Source organism: Leopardus geoffroyi, chromosome C1 (genome assembly GCF_018350155.1).
Source record: "Leopardus geoffroyi isolate Oge1 chromosome C1, O.geoffroyi_Oge1_pat1.0, whole genome shotgun sequence".
NCBI classification, from domain to species: domain Eukaryota; kingdom Metazoa; phylum Chordata; class Mammalia; order Carnivora; family Felidae; genus Leopardus; species Leopardus geoffroyi.
The window spans coordinates 185,663,147-185,684,395 of NC_059328.1; the positions used below are offsets into that span (position 1 = coordinate 185,663,147).

A 21,249-nucleotide genomic window follows, 5' to 3' on the forward strand; every position below is an offset into this window, starting at 1 on the left:
AGACTTCTTTAAAGTCTCAATTGCTAACTTAATCTTTTCCATGTAATTCATATCATTGTATTCACCTTTCCTTCACATCGTTCAAGGTGAACAAATTATGTTAATCTTATCCTTTAAATGTAAGCATTTTTCAGTCATTGTATTAATTAAACTTTAAGGTATACAATCTTCAAACCAAACCAAGCACATGGTTGCGAGCCTTCAAAGGGTAATCTAACACAGTTTGCCTAGGACAGGAATCACTCTTATGATTCCTTTACTAAAAGAAGTGCAGAAACCATGGACCGCTTCTGAGTAAAATTGTACTTCATAGACAGAAATACTTGGCCCTAGTAGACACTGGTTCATTTTTGTTTAATTCCTTTTGAATTCAGCCAAAATAAAGGCAAATTAAAATGCTAAATTATGTGCTCAGGTACTTAAGATGTAAAACTGTTGTCCATTTCTTTTTCTACTTATATATAGAACCATCCTCTTATAGCATGCATTCTTTGACCAAAAGCTAATTTTCCAAAATTTCAGTATTTTCATTTCTCAATGGCTTAATTGATTGATTTGAGTAACTCAACTTTAATTGAGTTACTTTCTTGAAATATAGCTAAATCACATCATTAACAAAAAGTTCTATTGACACACAATTATAGTGTTATAATTATGCACACAATTAAGCATTAACGTCAGAGCTCCAAGAAACCTGTATGAATTGGTGCAATACGAATCTGAATAATGTCATTCCATATTCCTTCAAGATTATGCATAGTATGTTCCTTTTCTTATGAGTTCTCAGATCCTTAGAAATTCATATAATTAAAAACCGGACTGTGGAAGTGTCCTTACAGACACGTAGTAACACCATGAAGTACTAAGTACTTAGAAAACCATAATGAAGGAATTGCAAAGGCAAAGGCCTACACCTCCAGGTGGAGGAAAATAGCCAGAGAAGCCAACCGCAGAGGCACAAGGGGAAGTAAGAGAAAGCCTGCCCCGACCAGAGGAAGCAGACACTACCTTGCCTCAGTCAGTTTTTGTCTTTCTCATATTGTCATTTCTTCAGATTTTTTTTCAAGAAAATGGAAAATCTGGATTATTACACGATAGTGCCTATTATTCAAGCATTGGCAACTAAATCCATTTGCAATAAACACCAAACAAAACATTTCTGAAAACCAGACACTGCCCACAGACTACGAGTCTTAAAACGTTGCCTATAAGACAAAAGCTACCCCTTAAGTTGTTAAAGAAAAAAATACTCAATGGCACTCATTAAAGGTGGTAAGGCAGACCTCATCCAGGACCATCGCAGTAGGTAAAGGGATGCCTGCAATGGGATTTTATAGTGGGGGAGAGAGAAGGGGTTTAACTCCTAAAACAGCATAAACACATGGGAATTTATAGACAAAGAGCAAGGTAGGGATGGGTGGATGGAAAATTACTAAGAGGCAACATCAGGAGTAAGGGGAGTTCTGGCTAAACTGACCTAACCTGCTTCTTTGCCAAAAACAGGCCAGGGTGTTCAAACATCACCTGAGGGGGATGACAGGAGATGAGGAACCCAATTAGATATCGAGGGGTGATCAGATATGAAGGGTTGGGGTTCAGGTTAAACTGACTTAACAGGGTTCTTGCTCAAACTGGATTTTACAAGGAAATGCACAGATGGGCCATGGAAAAGATTTAGAAGACTGAGTAAAATTTGGTCAAATGAAGAACCTTTGTCAATGTTTTTCAGTCCCTGATAGCTCTACAAATAAAAGCCAGGAGAGAAAGAACAAAGGGGAGCCTGGGTGGCTTAAGTTGGTTAAGCCTCTGACTTAAGCTCAGGTCATGATCTCACAGTTTCTGAGTTCAAGCCATGTGTTGGGTTCTGTGTGGACAGCTCAGAGCCTAGAGCCTGCTTCGGATTCTGTTTCTCCCTCCCTCTCTCTGATCCTCCCCTGGTCTCTCTGTTTCTCTCTGTCTCTCTCTGTCTCTCAAAAATAAATAAATAAATAAACATTAAAAAAAGAAACAAAGAAACAAAGAAAAAAAATCATCATCCTCACTTTTAAGAAGGCCTCACTTTTAAGAATGCCTAAAAATCAAATACTCATCAACAAGCTACATCTCCACTGACCAGAGCAGTAATGGTTTCAGTAAAAATTTGTACAGATTTTGCTAAATTTGAAAAGCTTTTTCATTTTTTTTCTACCACTCTCATAAAAATATCATAATAATATTTTAGCCTCTAAAGCCACAGCAGGTGAAAGACAAATGTTAAAAAAAAAAAAAAAGGTCAGAGGAGCATCACAATGCACAAGACTCCACCTAAAAATTGAGTTTGGACATTCACTATTTCTTTTCTATTTCCCTTCCTTCCTTCTTTCCTCCTTCCCTCCTACCTTCCTTCCTTTTCTTCCCTCCCTCCTTCCCCTTCTACCTTTCTCTTCCTTCCTTTCTTTTTTTTAACATTTACTTATTTATTTTGGAGAGACAGAGGGAGACAAAGCCCAAGCCAGGGAGGGACAGAGAGAGAGGGAGACACAGAATCTGAAGCAGGCTCCAGACTCTAAGTGGTCATTACAGATCCTGACGTGGGGCTCAAACCCACGAACCGTGAGATCATGACCTGAGCTGAAGTTGGACGCCCAACTGACTGAGCCACCCAAGGTGCCCCTCTCTTCCTTTCTTTTTAAATTTATTTGAAAGTAATCACGATGGCTGAGGTGTAGACCTAACAGCAGTATGTGATTTTATGTTTTTTTTTCTTTACTCTAAGGAAACATAATATTAAGTCTGTCTTAAACTAAACCAAATTCAGAGACAGCACCTTGGCTCTGAGGGTCCATCTCAATGTCTGCAATATTTAGCTATGGGAAAAAAAAAAAAAAAAAAAAAAAAAAACCCTGAAAAAAAGTGAAGGATAAATGGTAGTCCTGCCTCTGATGATGAAAGCAATGTTCACATTCACAACCAAAAATCTTCTCAATAGAGCCAAACTGCTTACTTGTTAAAGAGACATAAAACACACCACTTCTAGGGCTTTGAATCAGAGTTGTAATTTAATTCACAATGAATTTGATTCTACTGTTGCCAAAGTCCTGAAGGTGATCTGTGTGCCTGGGAAGGAATGATACCTCCAGCTTCAAGTTCAAGTTTCTAAGTAAGATGTGGCTTGAAGAACTGTCAAGGCAAGTGGAGCTGAAATATTTCTATACCTGGTAGCTTTAGAGGCTTTCTGTAGCTCTTCTAACCTGTGGGAAAAGGTCTCCGTCTAGGGGCCTTGCAGGTGAACAGTTCAGATCTGGAGTCAGCTCAGGTTTCTGAGGAACTCAGAGTTCCAGGATATCTTACAGATTCCTCTGAGCTTTCTGGGACTGAGTTTAGGGAATGCGAAACCATTATCTAACCACTTCCTGAGCTTCTGGGATTCCATTTAACTCTGAAGTAGGAAAGCCCTTTGTAGCCCTGCTTTAGAACTGGAGGGGTTCCTAAAGCCTCCCCAAGTTCACAGAGTTGATGTTCTAACCAAGAGCACCATATGAACAGTAGCTATTTAGTGGCCATGATTGCTGGCTGCGACTGGTTGTTCACAGACTAGAAAGTCACACTCCTCCCATGGAGTAATCTGCATTACAATTAAAAGATATTTGGTGCAAAAATCTCATTTTTTCAATGTTTATTTATTTTTGAGAGAGAGAGAGAGAGAGAGAGTAAGGGGAAGAGAGAGAGGGAGACACAGAATCTGAAGCAGGCTGCAGGCTCTGAGCTGTCAGCACAGAGCCCAACAAGGGGGTTGAACTCACGAACCGCGAGACCATAACCTGAGCCGAAGACTGACGCTTAACCGACTGAGCCACCCAGGCACCCCGCAAAAATCTCATTTTATTTCAAGCGATTTTACATTATATCCAGGAAGTCACGTATTTAATTATAACAAATCCCTGATATATACTTATGTTTTATATACATTGTGTATTTCAGGTCTCTGCTGTATAGTCCTTGAACCATCAAAATCCGTTATCACCTGGAAGACTGTTAGAAATACAAATTCATGGGCTCCAAATCAGAATCTCTCCAATGATTCTTACATACACAAAAGTTTAAGCACCAACATCTATATCATCTTTGTTTTTACTGATTGTCTTTTTTTTTTTTATGTTTATTTATTTTTGAGAGACAGCAAGACAGAGTGTGAGCAGGGGAGGGGCAGAGAGAGAGGGAGACACAGAATCCAAAGCAGGCTCCAAGCTCTGAGCTGTCAGCACAGCCCAACACAGGGCTCAAACTCACAAACTGAGATCATGACCTGAGCCGACATCGGACACTCAACCAACTGAGCCACCCAGGTGCCCCTGACTGTCTTTTGAGATGGGTAATTTTTATGTATGCTAAAGTTTGAGACTCACTGTTCTATGTTGTCTTTGCTTTTATACTGTTGTCTTTGAGGCTACACCAGACACTTATTAACTGTCAGTCTGTTGTCCTGGTTTTTTTCCTCTAATCTTACTTAACATTCACTATACTATAAATGTATAAGCATTTAAAAAAATTTATCTGGGGTGCCTGGGTGGCTCAGTCGGTTAAGCATCTGACTTTGGCTCAGGTCATGATCTCACAGTTCGTGGGTTTGAACCCCACGTTGGGCTCTGTGCTGACAGCTCAGAGCCTGGAGCCTGCTTCAGATTCTGTCTCCCTCTCTCTCTCTGCCTCTCCCCCACTCATGCTCGTTCATGCTCTCTCTCTCTCTCTCTCAAAAATATATAACCATTTAAAAAATTTTATTATCTGTGAAAAATCTTTAGTTTTGGTTGATGATAAATGTTATACTGATTGGACCTGGTATTAAAAAGCTGTACTCAAATCCATACCTCTTATTAGCTGTGGGGCCTCCTTGTGGGGCAAGGTGGAGATTCTCTGGACATCAGTCTTACCACAGGAAAAATATTACTATCTCAGAATTGTATCAGTAAAGTTTAGATGATCAGTATCTATGTGAAAGATCTTTGTCAAAGCACTACTGTAAGTTTCAGAAAATCTCTGTATAATTATGATTAACAGATTAGGCTTCCCATTTCAAAACTTCCTGATTAAGACACGCTGACAAACATCTGCTGTTTCTCAAAGGTCACCTAAAGAACTGCAATCTTCTCTTGTTTTCAAGTCACTATGCCATGTTACATCATATCACTTTTAAAAATAATTCCTATACTTCAAAAGAATTCATTATCAATACAGAATCACATGGCCTCACACAGTATACACAGGGATATGTTGCTGTTCAGTTTCTTCAAATGAGGCTTAATAGTTCATATTCTGGCCTTCAAATTGGGATGCAGAAGAATAAACGGGAAATAAAATGATATAATCTCACAATTCTTGAAATTAAACTTATAGAAATGCTACGCAAATACAGCTTTAAGTTTCAAAAGTTAATATAATAAAAATGAAAAAAAAAAAACTTAAGGAATAAAATATGCTCTAAATGTGTACATGTTACACTTACATCAACCAAAAGAAGGAAAATATATGTCCTACAGTATTTTTAAAAAGCAAATGTTTAATGTCTTATTTGTATTTCCCGGGGAATAAAAAGGCATCGAAAATGTCCAAACTTAAACACACACACACACACACACACACACACAGTTTTCCTCTCTAGTTTACTGCTTCTCTCAGTTGTATTTCATTGTTTTTATTATGTCTATTTGCTATAGATGTTATGTAAAGTAAACCTAGTAAAATTTTAATATTCAAAATATACTCCATGACTAAATGCCCCAAAATATACTCAGAATTTAAAAGCCAAAGGAGAAGTGTCTGATCAGCATACATCAGACACCTGTCAATCACAGCAAGATGGCATAGGATAGGTGTCAGAGTAAACTGGGGTTTTTAAGGCCTGGGTTCTAATTTCCTGAGTGATATTGAGATTACCTATAAAATAGGGAGGATTATCTGCAAATTGGTTTTAAAGCAACCTTCCAGGTTACTTACCTAATAGTGTCTTAAAGAGAATTGCTGCTAGGATTTTCAAAACAATTCCCTTTCTCAGAATACCTGCTTCTGCTTCTTGACTCTTTATGGCAAGAATCTAAGACTTTCCTAAGACATCTCTCTTTGCCAAACTCTCTATTGCAACAAGAATAATAGCAGTTTATGTAGTGACACTCACGGTAGATGTAGTATTGCTCTTGCAGGTTTATCTACCAATACTGCTTAAAAGACTGATACAATTTCCAGAACTATGAACCTCGTATTTTAATGCAAACCTTAACACAGTTGCTTTTGTGAAATAACTCTTGGGGTCTGTCCATACTTAGAAAGCATACAATGAATTGGGTAAAAGGTTTTGCACTGAGAAATTTCTGGAATTTCTGACCTATGGATTTTTTTCCTTAAACTATTAAGATGCTTATGCAAATGTAAACGGATTAGCATGAATGAGTGCTAATAGATTCCCTAATAAGATAACACTCCAGTATTCCCTAGAACCTCTCTTAAAAGCCCTGGGTAGAAGAATATAAGCCAAAGAAAGCAGGGTGGAGGGAATGGCAAAATTTCTGTGACTCCTTCAACTCAGAAAGTACTCTGGAGTTGACTCTATAAAGGTATGACACAGGTTTGCCCCTGACACTCTTGGTAGAAAAGTTGCCAATCAAGTTGATAATTTCGAATTGGTACCCAAACCTTGGAGTGTAGACAAAAGATATTCCTGAATATATCACTGCTTTGGATTTCTAAACCTCCACCCCAAGTTCCTTGCTCCCCAACCCCTTAGCCCCCAAAACTTGGAGCCCAATTTTGAGACAATAATCCCAACTAATATCAGAGAGGTCAGGTGATCTGTTCAAGGTTGAATAGCTGTCCAAATGTAGATAAGTATTTAGAAATATTCAAAATGATTACAGCTGCTGGCTCTGAGCCTCATAAACATAACAAACAAACCACATGACCAATAAAACCTAGTTTTTTCTCTTTCTCTGCATAACTCAAAGTCAACTTCTCAGGGCCTAAATATGTCACAAATACTTTTTAATAAATTTCCTTTATAGGAAAATGTTTATGATGAGTGCAGAAATTCTCATATCTATCTTGCTCATGTACCTCTTTTACAACATACTGGCATTTCAGGTAACATGAAGCCCTACCTTTTATACAGTCGCTGAGGCACTGACCTAAGCCCTGGACATATCATTGTCATTGAACTCTCACAATAGTATGACACAGATATTATTATGACCACTTTACTGAAGAAGCTGAAGCTCAGAAAAAATCATATCACATACATATTAAAGAAAGAATCACATTCAAACCTATGTCTTTGGGACCTTAAAGCCTTTGTTCCACCGCTTCTGCTAAAATGCCCAACTGGGGGCATGTGGTTATTATTAACTTTAGGATTTGAGTCAGGACAGATCTACTTTCCTACAGAGAAGTCCTGCTGTTCTATTTGTATGTGCACACACGCTTGCACGAGGCATGTACATCCATTGGCAACATGAAGATGGATGGGCTATCTGAATGGTAAGGGTGCAACCTGATGCCTCTAGTATATGCGTTGTATACCCTTCTGATGTGACAGACTGAAAATGGGTCAGTTCTAAAAATGATGAAATCACTGATTCCTCAACAATTGAAGTAGCTAATCACTAAAACAGGATTATTCACACTTGTTTATTGTTTTAATTCATAAGTACCTATTAATCAACTGTTATGTGCCAGAAATGATGCCAGCACCTACAGATACAGTACTAATATTGGTGTTACATAGTCAACCTATAGATTTGCTTCAGAAAATTTAACTGTTTGGTACACAGATGGGCCTGTAACACCTGCCTATAATTTAAAATGCATTTCTATGTGATGATAAAACATAGTTCCATTCAATCCCAATTTTATTATTAGCAATTTATTCTAGTCATATATATATGTATATATATACACACACACACACACACACACACACACACACACACAATACATACTTGTATCATAATACAAATTCACACTCATTATACTTATTTTCACGAATCTGCAATTCTTTTATTTTTCTTGAAGCCAAAAAAGTTTTGTCCCAAAATGAGTGTCATCAGTATGGACTCCCACTTGACTGATGAAAGACATGAATCACACAATTGAGAGCTTTGGCAAGTACTCTTTATAAACTCTGTAAATATGAAGTATTTCTTTGAAACATGTAAACAACAAGAAGTAAAAGGGGGTATACATAGTCACATAATACTGGTAAGAACCTGATAACCCTGAGCAATCACAATAAATTCCTATATGATTGAACTATATGAAATTGGCAATATCTAATTTTAATCTATAAAAATAGCAATTTCATATGGTTCAACCTGCTATTTACTTTGACTCTTCTCTCTGAGGTGGGTTACATATTATCACTAATTAACCATACTATCCACCCAAGTCTTTCACTGACTTAAACTGTTTTTAAAAGGTGTCATGACACTAATTTCCCTGACAAACCATAACAGCACCCCTATGCCAATACTGAATATATGCCCAATCACTGAAAATATTTCTGATTTATTCTGTTCTAGGCAATAACTGAAGTACAAAGTCCATTTGTTATATAAAATCCATTTTCTGTTAACACATACAGACATGATTTCCAGAGCTAAAGCTAATATTCCATATATATCAAATGTAAATCCCACACCATTAAAAAACAAACAAACAAACAAATCTATTACCAGAAGAGTTTACTGAATATAATTAAAGAAAAATAGTAGGAGCTTTAAAAGACTGAAGGGTAAAAGGGGGGAAAAATAAGCTAAGTCTTTTAGGACTATGAAAGTTAAAGATTTGTTTTTCTCTAAATTTGTTAAAGAGAATCTGTCTCTGGGTTGAGAACTTGCTTGCAAAGTCTCTGCCTAGAGCAAGATATTCAGAGCCAACTTGTTAACTCCTAATAAAACAAGGCTTGGAAGGAAAATGCTTCCAGCCCCATAAGCGAAGTATACCAGCCGGCATTGTGATAATACCATATGACTGGTTTTCTTAGGTGTATTTTCCCCTTATTATCAACTTCCTTTTTCCATCATATTAAGATCCACAAAAACATATATATCTACCATAAAGCACTTGAAGCCGGACACCTTGGTGTTTTGGCAAAAAAAAGCTCATAGGACCTATTATGTTCCATGGAAAAAGTGAGTATTATCCCACCTCTACGCCTACTGTAATCTTAGCTGCCCCCTCCCCATCTGAACACTAGTGTCCCTTTTGGTTTCAAACAATGCTTTATCATAGTTTGATAACATTGGTCATTTTGAGTATTCCTGTAACTCTCTGTACAGGTTAAAGTAAGTTTTATCTATTTATTTTTGTTCTTTATTTTAATCTGAAACTATAATTTCAGAGGTGAATATACCACGATAGAAAAAAATTGCATTTTAATAACTTGGTTGTTTAGGAGCATTCTCCTTTTGCCAATTGGCATTCTATGTGTATTAATTCTTAAAGTCAGACTATTAAAGAAAAGTTAATCAAAGAAACAATAAACCCATAATTCATTCTTTTCCATTGGCCATTGTGTTTGCTTTTACAGGACTTAAATGTCTTAGACCATTATTTTAAGGAAAATATTCAATAAACTAGCTAGAAAAACCTTAAAGGGATGCTTTTTGTAGGTCTCTAATTTTTACTTAACAAAGGCGTTACTGTCTCTTTCAGTGGAATTGACTATTGCTAAATCTTTACTTCAATAACTAATTAATAGGAAAAAAAAGAATGATTTTAACCCATTACTAATTTGCTAAGGACACTTGTAATACGAATTAAAGGCAAAGATTGTATTTTTCCTCAACTAAGACATCAGATAGCAAATAAAATTAGTCGCAATATCACATGTGTAAAAACAAAACTGTTTTAAATGCATACGTTCAAATAAGTTCATATATTAAATTCAATTCTATTACTATTTAACAAAATAAGTACCTACAATGTTCAAAGTCCTATGTTCACAGGGCTTTTGAGGAGGGCACAAAATGGATGTGTTCCTGAGATGTTTTTTCAAAAAACTTTTGGTCTAATAGGGGCATTATTCAAAAGTAAGTCAAAATTACTATAAAACATGAAACTTAGAAAGATGACAGCTTGGAAAGTCCAATGTTAGAACTCACAGCCTGACTTATATTCTCTGAGTCCAGATTTGTCTGTTCCCTTGGGAGTTCAGGATTCCTATGTTAGATAATCTCAAATTCTTGAAAAAGGTGAAATGAATGCCTATCATCAGTCAGGTGAATAGCTTGTAAAACAATGTCTAGCACAGGCAATTATCACGTTAGACCTAACATCTTACATAGTACTTGTACTTAGCTTTGAGCACCTTGTGAACTTGGTAAGTGCTTTTCAGCTTTTAACTTTGTAAATCCTCCAAAGAAAAACAAATTGTTTTTATTTAATTGATCTAGAAACCAAGAGAATTCTGATTCTAACCCATTGATTTCCCCCAAATAAGATGATGTCACCACAGTCATACCAGATTTTTAATCAGCTAGACACTTCCTGGTCTACATACAAAAACTCATTTCACAACTGTAGATTCTTCATTCAGCACCACCAGATCTATCTTTGTTTTTGAGTTTCTCGTTTTGTTTCTGGGCAGGACAAATGGAAATCGGAAGCTTTGAGAAATCTAAAGCATACCATAAGGAAAAGGTAAGAATTAACTGAAGAGACCTGAACCACTGTAAACCCTTAACTATGTCACCTTGTTTGGATCCCAACGCTCCCACTGGTGCCCAAATATGGTTGGTCCAGAACCTATTTCAGGCATTCTCCTCACCAATCCCCATCCCAGCCATTCTCTCTTTTACTGATGGTTAATCACAACAGCCACCTATGGTATGATCTGCTTCATTCTTTACCCGTCACTCCATCTCCAAAACCTGTCTTCTTGTTCATCTCCTTTCCTTTCCTGCAGATTCTAAAGAAGATATGGCTATTTCTCTTTCTTTCAAAGGCAAAGCATCATCTGTGCCTCAGAACCCATCCCTTCCTAGTTTGTGAACTCTTGCTTAGCACTCTTCTTCCTCTCCAGAGTCTTTGGCCTCCATTGGCTCCATCCTCTTTCTCCTGAATACTGGAGAGAGGTGGGGAGTGTAGTTTACACTTATTCCTAATGCTGTAGTTAGCTGCTTTTATATCCTTTCCTAAGTCAATATCTGCTCTCATTTCCATGCCATATTCCCTTCTGAGATGCATATATATTCTCCTTGTTATCACACTACAAAGAAATAGCTCTCTCCAATGTCATTATGGTCCCCTTTCTGCCAAAGCTAAGAACCTCCAAATATCTCTCCTCCTCCTCCTCCTCCTCCTCCTCCTCCTCCTCCTCCTCCTCCTGGTACCCTTGATAACATTTCTCCACTAGTAACCCATCTTGCCTTGGCTTCCATGAAACCTCACTTTCTTCCCATCTTCTTAACCCAAGGCCATTTTCCTTTCAAAGCTTCCAATCCCCTCATGTTCTCATTCTTTCTTTTTAGAGAATGTTGTTTTTTTTTTGTTTTTTTGTGTTTTTTTGGTGGTATTTTAACTATCATGTTGAAAACATTGGCTCCAAAATTTATCCTCTAGTCCTGCCCTTTGGTCAGCTGGTTCCACATCTTGAATGGCCCAATGGATATTTCTACCTAGTTCATCAACTCTCACTGAAGTACCCGCAACTTCAATTTATATTGGCCTATTTCTTTCAAAACCATCAAAAGTCACTTACGCTCAAAACCTTGGATTCTACTTTGATTTCTCTTTCTTTTTCCCACACACATATTGCATTGGTCACTTCTCTCTTTCTCACTGCTGCCACCAAAAGCCAAGGCCACACTTCCCTATCTTCACTTCCATATATGAATGCAATAAACTTTATTTTGCCAACTTCCTCCCAGTTGCACATACTGCCCTTAACCTTCCCACCTACCTCCTCTCCTGGTATACACACTCACCCCCACACATAGTTTTAGATGAATTCTAAAGGAATTTATTTTTTTTAAGTTTATTTTTTTTATTTTGAGAGAGAGAGAGAGAAAGTATGAGCTGGGGAGGGGCAGAGAGAGAGAGAGGGAGAGAGAATCCCAAGCAGGATCCATGCTCAGCATGGAGCCCAATGCAGGACTCAATTCCACAACCCTGGGATCATGACCTAAGCTGGTATCAAGAGTCAGACACTTAACCAACTGAGCCATCCAAGCTCCCCTAAAGAAATTTCTTTTTTAAACCACCATTTCCATCATATCACTCCCAATGATGGAGTGTTTTCACCAATTCTCAATATACCTCAACTGAACTTTCAGAGTTCCCCAAGGTAAGGTCACAACCTTATTTTTCATCATTATAACACAAATGTTCCCTATAACCAGATCCCAAAAAAAGCTTTGCTCGTTTCCTAATGTTTGATGCTATCATTAACCCCACACCTAGCCATGCCCTACCGTTTCTTTTTCACCAAATGTTAGCCATTCTGGACATCTCTTACATGACAGTATCATGATAAATGTACTGTCATTCTGGAGACACTGGACAACCACCCATAATTTTCTAAACATTCCTGCTCTTTTGCACCTCTGCATCTATGCCCAAAAACTTGCAGTTGCCTAAAATATTCTTCCTTCTCTTTTTCTCCTTGCAAAATCCCACTGTCCTTAAGGTATAACTCATGGACTGCTTTTCAAATTACCCTCCCCCGCAACCTAACACTTATCAGGTAAAACTTATGGACCATTCTCTGCACTACCACTATATTCGCTAGATAGAGGGCTACCTCCCCTGCTAGGTTGACAGCAATACAACCAGAGGTAGGAAACATATCTCATGTGTTTCTAGATGTCTCTTGCTGTTTCTGGAACTGAAAATGGCCTGTCACAGAAGCACTCACTAAACATTTGTTTAATTAAAATTAGTCATTTAACTGTGACTGTAATTTTCTTACAGGGAGGGGAGGGGCTACGTAATGTTCCCCACTTAGAATCCTGCCAGGTACATAAAATGGATGCTCAAACTAATTTTATAGATGTAGGCCTTTGGAAACCAAGAACTGTATCTTCTACCTCTTTCAAACAATAATTATACGTGATAGATGGATGGATGGATAGATGAGGAAGGAAAGGAGGGAGTTAGAAAAAATATCATTTCACCTTTCCATCCTTTTTAAGCATATGTTTAAAATGGCATTCTAAATAATATAAGCAGAGGAACGCCTGGGTAGCTCAGTCGGTTAAGCGTCCAACTTCAGCTCAGACCATGATGTCATGGTTCGTGAGTTGGAGCCCAGCCCTGAGTCAGGCTCTGTGCTGACAGCTCAGAGCCTGGAGCCTGCTTCAGATCCTGTGTCTCCCTCTCTCTCTGCCCCTCCCCCACTCACACGCGTGTGCGCGCTCTCTTTCTCTCTCTCTCTCAAAAGTAAATAAACATTTAAAAATTTTTTAAATAAATAATATAAGCAGATAGCAAATTTGTTTCTCTTAATCTACAAACCACATTGTTGACAAGTGACTGTTTTACATTTTAACATTTATGAACATTTAAGAACAAAGCTAAAGCCAAAGAAGCAGCTACCAATACAGCTAGAATGAGCTTCTTAAGATCCAAGTAAGGAATTGGCCCACACCTGAGCTTGGGTAGGGTCCATGGCATTTCCCACCTGCCATTTTTTCACTTGTTGACATGACCAATAAACTTTTTTTTTTTAATGTTCATTTATTTTTGAGAGAGAGAGAGAGCAAGTGGAGGAGGGGCAGAGAGAGGGAGACACAGAATCTGAAACAAGGCTCCAGGCTCTGTGCTGACAACTTGACGTGGGGCTCGAACTCACGAACTGTGAGACCATGACCTGAGCCGAAGTCAGACGCTTAACCTGACTGAGCCACGCAGGAGCCCCACAGCCAATAAACTTCTAATGGGGGAGCCAAACAGGCTAAAAGTGATTGATGAATGCACATCAATGATTATCAGAGTAAAAAAGCACAAGGTTCTTCCAAATGTTGGGAAACCAGTAAGTGGTTGGTTGTGGAAGTGATGTTTCTATTTCCATGAATATTCGTATAAAATTTATATAAGTTCCAGGATTTATATAAAAGTCAAGGATTTGATGTTGGCATTACTTTAAGCAAGATGCAGTACAGGCAGAGGAACAAACTTCCTTGCCGAACACCTTCATTTAGATCCAAAGCTGAAAGAAAATTTCTTTCATGACTCAGAAAAATTAGGTAGACAAAAGTAAGCTGCTTTTACCTCATCAGAGCTAAACAACAGCAGAGGCAGAAGTACCGGCAGTTGATTAAAGGCATTGTCCTGACCACCGATACCACCATGGCTAAGCTAGGGCTGCCTTACGGAACCAGGTCAGGGGACATTGATTTCTCTATTCAACTCTGAGGCACCACTTTGTAAATGACACAATCATTTCTGGGTACAAGAGGTGCTTTAAATGTGGTAACATTATATCATTTCAGCTATAATGATCATAATTACTTATTTCTTTTAATCACAACCCACTTAACCACTTTAGTACACAGGACTAGTTCAAGGAGTTTAATTTTCATTCAACATCTAATCTTTGTGTTTACTGAAACCCTTCACGGGCTTTGTTTACTGTCTGCTTGCTGGCCTGGACGTTTGATCTTGCAAGACTAGATCAGACAGGGTCAGATAAAATACTGATTACTAGAATAAACCAGGCTTGGAAAAGTAACACTGGTTTTTAAAATCCTCATTTCTCCCAGCGTTTTAATATTTTGCAAAATAAGTTCAAATAAATAAAATTAAGACAACTAACAATCAGGGGGTTCTTGAGCAATGATTAAGAAAAGAAAAGTGATGAGGATAATTTTGCTTTCTGGCCAAAATATGGGGTTTGGTTAGATCCATTCATTCTAGTGGTATTATTTTATGACATAAATAATTTTACAATATCCACTAGTATTTGTGTGAACTTTCAATGACCCCTTAATTCTTATGACACATTAAATAGTTGAGATTGACCTCAGCAAAGATGATACTTCATTTTGCTTTTGGTGTCAGACGAAAAACACTTTAGACATAACATTATTTTCTTTTAATTCATTAATTTTTAACTAGAACACATTTAAAATACATGAGTCCTTCTTTGTTAAGGCACTTTCTTATTAGATCCTCTGAAGAGTGGATTGCTATAGGAGTGTGATTTCTGATGATACTGCATGTATAACTGCCACTTAGTTTCACAGAAATGATGAGGCAAGAAGTTTACATCTAAATAGTTAACATAAAAGAATTAGGCTAAAAAAATAAGTGTTTCATTAAAATGTGTAAACTTGTGAAAGAAAAATTGAAGGGTTAAATTCCACATAATCCAAAGAATTCTTGAAAATAACTTTGTAAGCATGACATTTCCAGGTGCCTGTGGATTATCCTTGTGTCCAACATTAAAACTCCTACACACTAAACTGCTAATATTGGTCTTTTCTTTCCCCCTGCTTTTATACAATATGTACATTTTCTTTTCTTATACTTGCTTATGAGCTCTTCACTGTAAAATCTAGGCCAGAAGTAATTACAGTATGAGATGAACAGCAATAAAAAATGCCATCTAAACCAACCTACTACCCTATCTACCCACTTAATTTTATTCAATTATCAAAATTCCCTGGGAAGCAGGTTCATAGTTCTGGACCTTAAAACCAGAGTATACAAACTCTCTCTCCCCATCCATCCTGAATTAACACTAATGTTAACTCAAATATGTCTGTGTCAACCATGATTGTCTTTGAAATTAAAGAAAAAAAGTAAACAGAATGTACTTTGTTGTGATCACTGGGGAAAATAAAGTTAACATGCTAAGCCAAACTAACTTAGGACTTTTTAAAGAAGAAGTGTAAATAGTTTAGCTATAATAACAACAAATTCAAAAAATGGACATTAAAATGTTTACTTCAAAATTCAGACAATTCCATTTGTATATAGTTTTTACATCTGTTTTTAATGATATCAAATTATTGATTGTTCATTTTTCTCATATTTATTTAAGCATTAACTATAGAATTTGCAATCTGATCCTTTTTTTTTTAATCCTTCCAGTGGACTTTTATTTTTGCCAGGTTTTAGTCATATTTACTTTGATCTTCCAGAGTATATAATTATTTTACTGTTTATTTATTTCTATGAGGAGGGAAAAAAAATTTGACTTAGGAGATCTATATGTGGCAATTTGTAACAGAATCACATAGCTTATGTCAGGAAATCATGGTTTTGATTAAGAAGCAACCATTTAGTTCCCACTGTTTTATTAAAACAGACATTAGCAGATAATAGGAAACATATTTAACAATGTAGCTGCATTTAGTTTAGGACATTAGTAAGTTAGCGTGAGATTCTCTTCTACACATTATATCAGCCGGGATACATGTAAATTGGTAATGTGGGGGTGGAAATGGGATGGGTAGGGGGGCAAGGAAGGCCATGGAACTCTTGACTTCCTGGGTTCTCAGGCAGAACCCTAAGGTAGAGTTCTGATGTTGCTACCACTAATTTCCAGATTTGAAACTCATTACTTCTTTTTCTCATTTTGAAAATGGATGGACACAAACAGAAATTTTACAAACAAAATCACTCCTTTACCATGAGAAGTGGATTCTACTAGATAGGAACTCCCACAGCAACATCTATTCATAGCACAAAGCTTCTATCAGATGAAACGTGCCCGTATAGGTCCAACACTTCCTTTTCACTGAGGGTCGAAAGTTAATAAAATGTACTTCTCTCGGTGTTTATTTTCTGTACACCATTATACCTGCCATGAATTCTTTGTTTTTCCTCCCACTCCCTTGGTTGATGAATCAACACCACTTGAACTGTTTTACGGCAGCTTGTGTTTACTTCACACATACCTTAACCTTCCCTTTTCTCCTCCTACTGACACACACACACATGCACACACACACTTTTCAACAGCAATGACTGGCTCCATCTCCAAATAGCATGTGTGCACAGTGTCTGGCAGCCTCTTCAGGTGTGGATCCTTGACCTCCTGATTGAAATCAAGGTCTCAGTCTGCTTTTACGGCACTTAAGATTTAACTGTGCATTTACTATCTTGAAAAAAAAAACAGAGCTTAAAGAATTGAATCTCTAAGAAAGGAAGAAAAAAAAGTAGAAGATATAAGTGTTAATGTGTATGTGTGTGAACAGAAACACATGCGCGCATGCGAGCACACACAGACACACACACACATACACACACACACACACACACAGGGATTCTGTAGTGGCAATTCTGAAAACACTAGAGTGAAGAGTTTCCAGTCTTTCTGAATCTGGAATTATACTCAAGCCTATTAAAAGAGGACGCTCTCTTCCTTTTCTCTTCTAACAGCAAGTAAATGGGATCTAACAAATGACCTTGAAGCTGCATGATTCTTTTGATGTTTAGCCAAAGAGGATATGTTCAAACACTTCAACAATCTTATTTTAAAAGAAAAACTTAGAGACAACGCTTAGAGAAAAGAAACCCTTCTGAACTACACAACCATGTCTTACAATGAGAAGGAGTTATTCATCTTATCCTGCATAAGAGTTAATATTAATAATATTCTAAATCAAGTGCCCAAACTGGAATCTAAATGCTGCTAAGAATTTTAGAATTTGTGGAAGAGAAATGGATCTTAATTCAAGTTTCAGTGGGTAGTTGAACTGGGTAGTTCAACATCTTGACTTTCCTGATAAAATGGATATTTAGCATAAAATGAGCTCAGTCTTTTGTAATCATAAATGTTCTGTCAATGCATGTAAAGTTCATTTCGTCAAAAGGTAACCTTGTAAACAAGCTCCCAAATACTCGAACACCAATAAGCATTACTTCGATACTGTCTCCTAGAGGAAACCTGCAGGTAGTAAAACAAATAAACTCATCTTTTACTTTTACCTACCCACCATAAATTGTCATTTGAACCTCATATGGGGGCAGAGAACTGTCAGCAAGGCTATGAATACCTATAATAAAGTATGATGGATGATGTCATAATCATGCAAAATATAGACTGGAAGGACTCTTGAACATCAAGCAATCATGTTACCCAAAAATTCCCCAAATCCCCTCAGGGGCTCATAGCATTTCAATTTGAAGAGCATTTGAATTGGGTGAGAACACCAGAATGTTTCCAACATTGACATATTTGCAAAGGCAAAATATCACTGATACATTTCAAGGGCTGGATGGTCTAAAGAGCATGCCATTTATTATATAAGAGGCTGTATTTTCAGGACCAGACACAATTCCACATTTAATATATGACTGCTAGTACTACTACTAGTAATTATCAGTATAGCATTATAGTATTATAGCTATATTTAAGAGGCTTCCTTATGCCAGTATTAACTTATTTAGTCCTCACAGCTAGTGAGCGATTTAAAGACTTTTATTGTTTCCAATTTTCAGATGAGGAGATTGAACCTTGGTGAAGTTAAATACGTAATTTGTGTAAACACACAAAAACACGCTAGCAAATGGAGGCTAGAGATTTGAACACAAGTCTGCTTTACTGCAGAGTCCCTTTGATTTAACCATGCTCTGGAATTGTCACCAAATAAGCACGTCAAAACTCCATTTCTAAGCAAAGATTTCCTGCTACCACAGCATCATTTCAATTTTTTAATTGGTACTGCAACTGTGAGTGCTGATTTAACCTACAATGACTGCTTTTAAGTTTCCATTAATATATTAATGGAAATGATTTATTGATTGAGTTTTTTAAATAGACATGCCTATCTGAAATAAACCACTTCAAAATATTTCTAAAAATCTTGGTCTTCACAGATGTGTCTTGTAAAAACAGTAAACTTTATATATTATGCTAAGAATTTTACTTTAGTTCTAATACCGTCTTTTGTTTTGTTTTGTTTTGTTTTGTTTTGTTTTGTTTTGGAGACAGAGAGACAGAGTGCAAGCAGGGGAGGGGCAGAGAGAGAGGGAGACATAGAATCTGAAGCAGGCTCCAGGCTCTGAGCGGTCAGCGTAGAGCCGGACGTGAAGCTCAAACCCACAAACCGTGAGATCACGACCCAACCAACTGAGCCACCCAGGTGTCCCATAATATCATCTTAGTTTTAAGGAAGCTAATTAGGATCTCCGGATGGGAATATTAAGAATCTTACCTTTATAAAAATCATATATAATTTTATAAGCATTTATAGCTAAAATTAGCATAAACGCCAAAGAACCAACAACTCATTGACCAAAGAAATTAAAAACAGGCTCTCAAAACAAAAAAGTCAGTTTACCTTTAATCTTCTTGTACTTCTTATACCATCTCCCAAACTCCTGGCACTTGGTTGCTGACACGTTGGCATAATATGTGCTATTTACAATGGATGAAATCATACTCTGAAAAGGAAAAATATATTTAATAGTTAATTTTTTTCATAAATGAGTACTCCTTTTGGGGATAAGAAAGGGCAGATTATAGCCCACATCAAACTCTGTTGTCTTTTAAATCTGAAGTAGTCACCCTCATGCAAACTAAACTATTAAACATCAAATACTACGACCCAAATTTACTCTTTCTTTAACTTGTACGATGACAGTGCCTTCTCCAAAAAAACCAAACCGGGGGCAATGTCAAAGATGGAGGAGGCAGGACATACAGATAAAACACAAGGGGAAAAAACAGTTGTGTTTTAGGAACCAGAGTGAAAGGTGAGATCAGATGCTCCAGCATCGGTAATTCAGATAATGTCTTTCAGATGTTTCTGTTCTGCTTCCAACGGCAACAAGCTCACACAGCCAAGAATCTGAGAACATCCGTGCTACACACTGCAGAACAACATTTAGGGAAATAAGTTAAATTAATATAATTTATAGAAACGTGTGATTAGCACTTGTGTGAAAATTCACCAAATGAAAAAATTAACAGTGCTTATTTTAGAGCAGGAGAAACTAAACATAACACTTGCACTGTATTTCAACCAAAAATGAATCAAAGCTAAAACTTTCTGAGTGTTTAAGTACATGATTCCTTCTTGCTCTTCATCCCCTGTCCCTCCTCAGGTCTACCCTTTAGCTGATTTGTAATCGGGATGAAAAGGAAAAGGAAGAGCACAGAACCTGACCTACTGCTAAAAAATTAAATTATAATTGCACACCTTGAGTGAAATTTCCTACAGATATGTTTTCAGTCAATATAGCATGTTTGGACCAACATTTATGACAGATGTTAACTTACACCTGAATTGACTGTGATAATACAGACACAGATTTATACATAGATTTTTACTTCAGCAATTTCTGTCTAAAAGCAAATGGACATAAACTCAAGAGATCCAAATGACCTCTGTAAAGTTTTATATCTCGCCTTGAAATCCCATCTTTTTTCAAAAGATATGGGTGGAGCAGCTGAGCAAAATCTCAAAACTTCTAATGATATTTTTACAAAGTAGTGGAGATAAAAAAGATAACGATAAATTGAGGCAATAGGAAGTTATTTACCAAGAGGTTCAAACATCAGCAGACAGTACTGCATAGACTCCCATTTAAAAGTTGTGTCGGTGAGTCCACAGAGTCCTTCCTTTTCAATCACTGTCCAGTACTGGTGGGGGAGGGGAGTCCTAATTCAATTTACAGAAACCTCTTTGGCCTTTTCTACATAGCAGATGGCTAACCTCTCCCAGTTGCTGATCTCTAAATAACAATTCTGTTCTCTAAGTGGAGATAGTTAGGAAAACCATTTTTATCTGAGGATCTGAACACAGCCCTGGAAACACAAAGAGCCAGTATCACCTGAGTGTATCACAGAACTACCAGAGCCTTACCTACCGCCTTAGAGGATCAGTGGAATCCTAATCTTCCTGAGGCAGGGTTCTGCTCTGTGTGTTATTAACAAAGAAGTAAAGAAGTCTCTTGGTTAGCTGGGCTAGTTTCCTCTCTGGGCTGAGTTTTTCTCTTTGTCTGTGAAACCCTTGAGGACAGTGACTGTGTCTGTTTCATTCCCCGCCTCCCCCCCCCCCCCCACCATGTCTAACACAGTTCTGATGTGGGACATCTGAGTCCCTGAAATAGAACAGATGAAAAGGGACAGAGAGGAAAATTTAAAATGCCAAACTGAAATGTCATAATAATGAAAATTTTAACATGAAAGCAGCCTAATAATAGATGCACTAGCCACACTGGTGTATAGGAATAATTGCAAATGTACTTGTCATCTTTGTATGTTGTTTATATGAATGTTATCTTCTAGAAAGGCATAGGATATATGGCCGTGATAGGAAACTGAGCTAA

The 21,249-nt window shown here is 37.2% G+C and overlaps 1 protein-coding gene across 3 annotated transcripts in view; it reads right to left on the reverse strand.

The window, feature by feature from the left end:
* Positions 1 to 21,249, reverse strand: part of SATB2 (SATB homeobox 2) — a 195,840-nt gene that overhangs the window by 80,121 nt on the left and 94,470 nt on the right. For all 3 annotated transcript variants that reach the window (XM_045480639.1, XM_045480638.1, XM_045480641.1), the window contains one exon: positions 19,257 to 19,359. In XM_045480639.1, the coding sequence (XP_045336595.1) occupies positions 19,257 to 19,359 (103 nt within the window). The remainder of the gene's footprint in view (positions 1 to 19,256; positions 19,360 to 21,249) is intronic.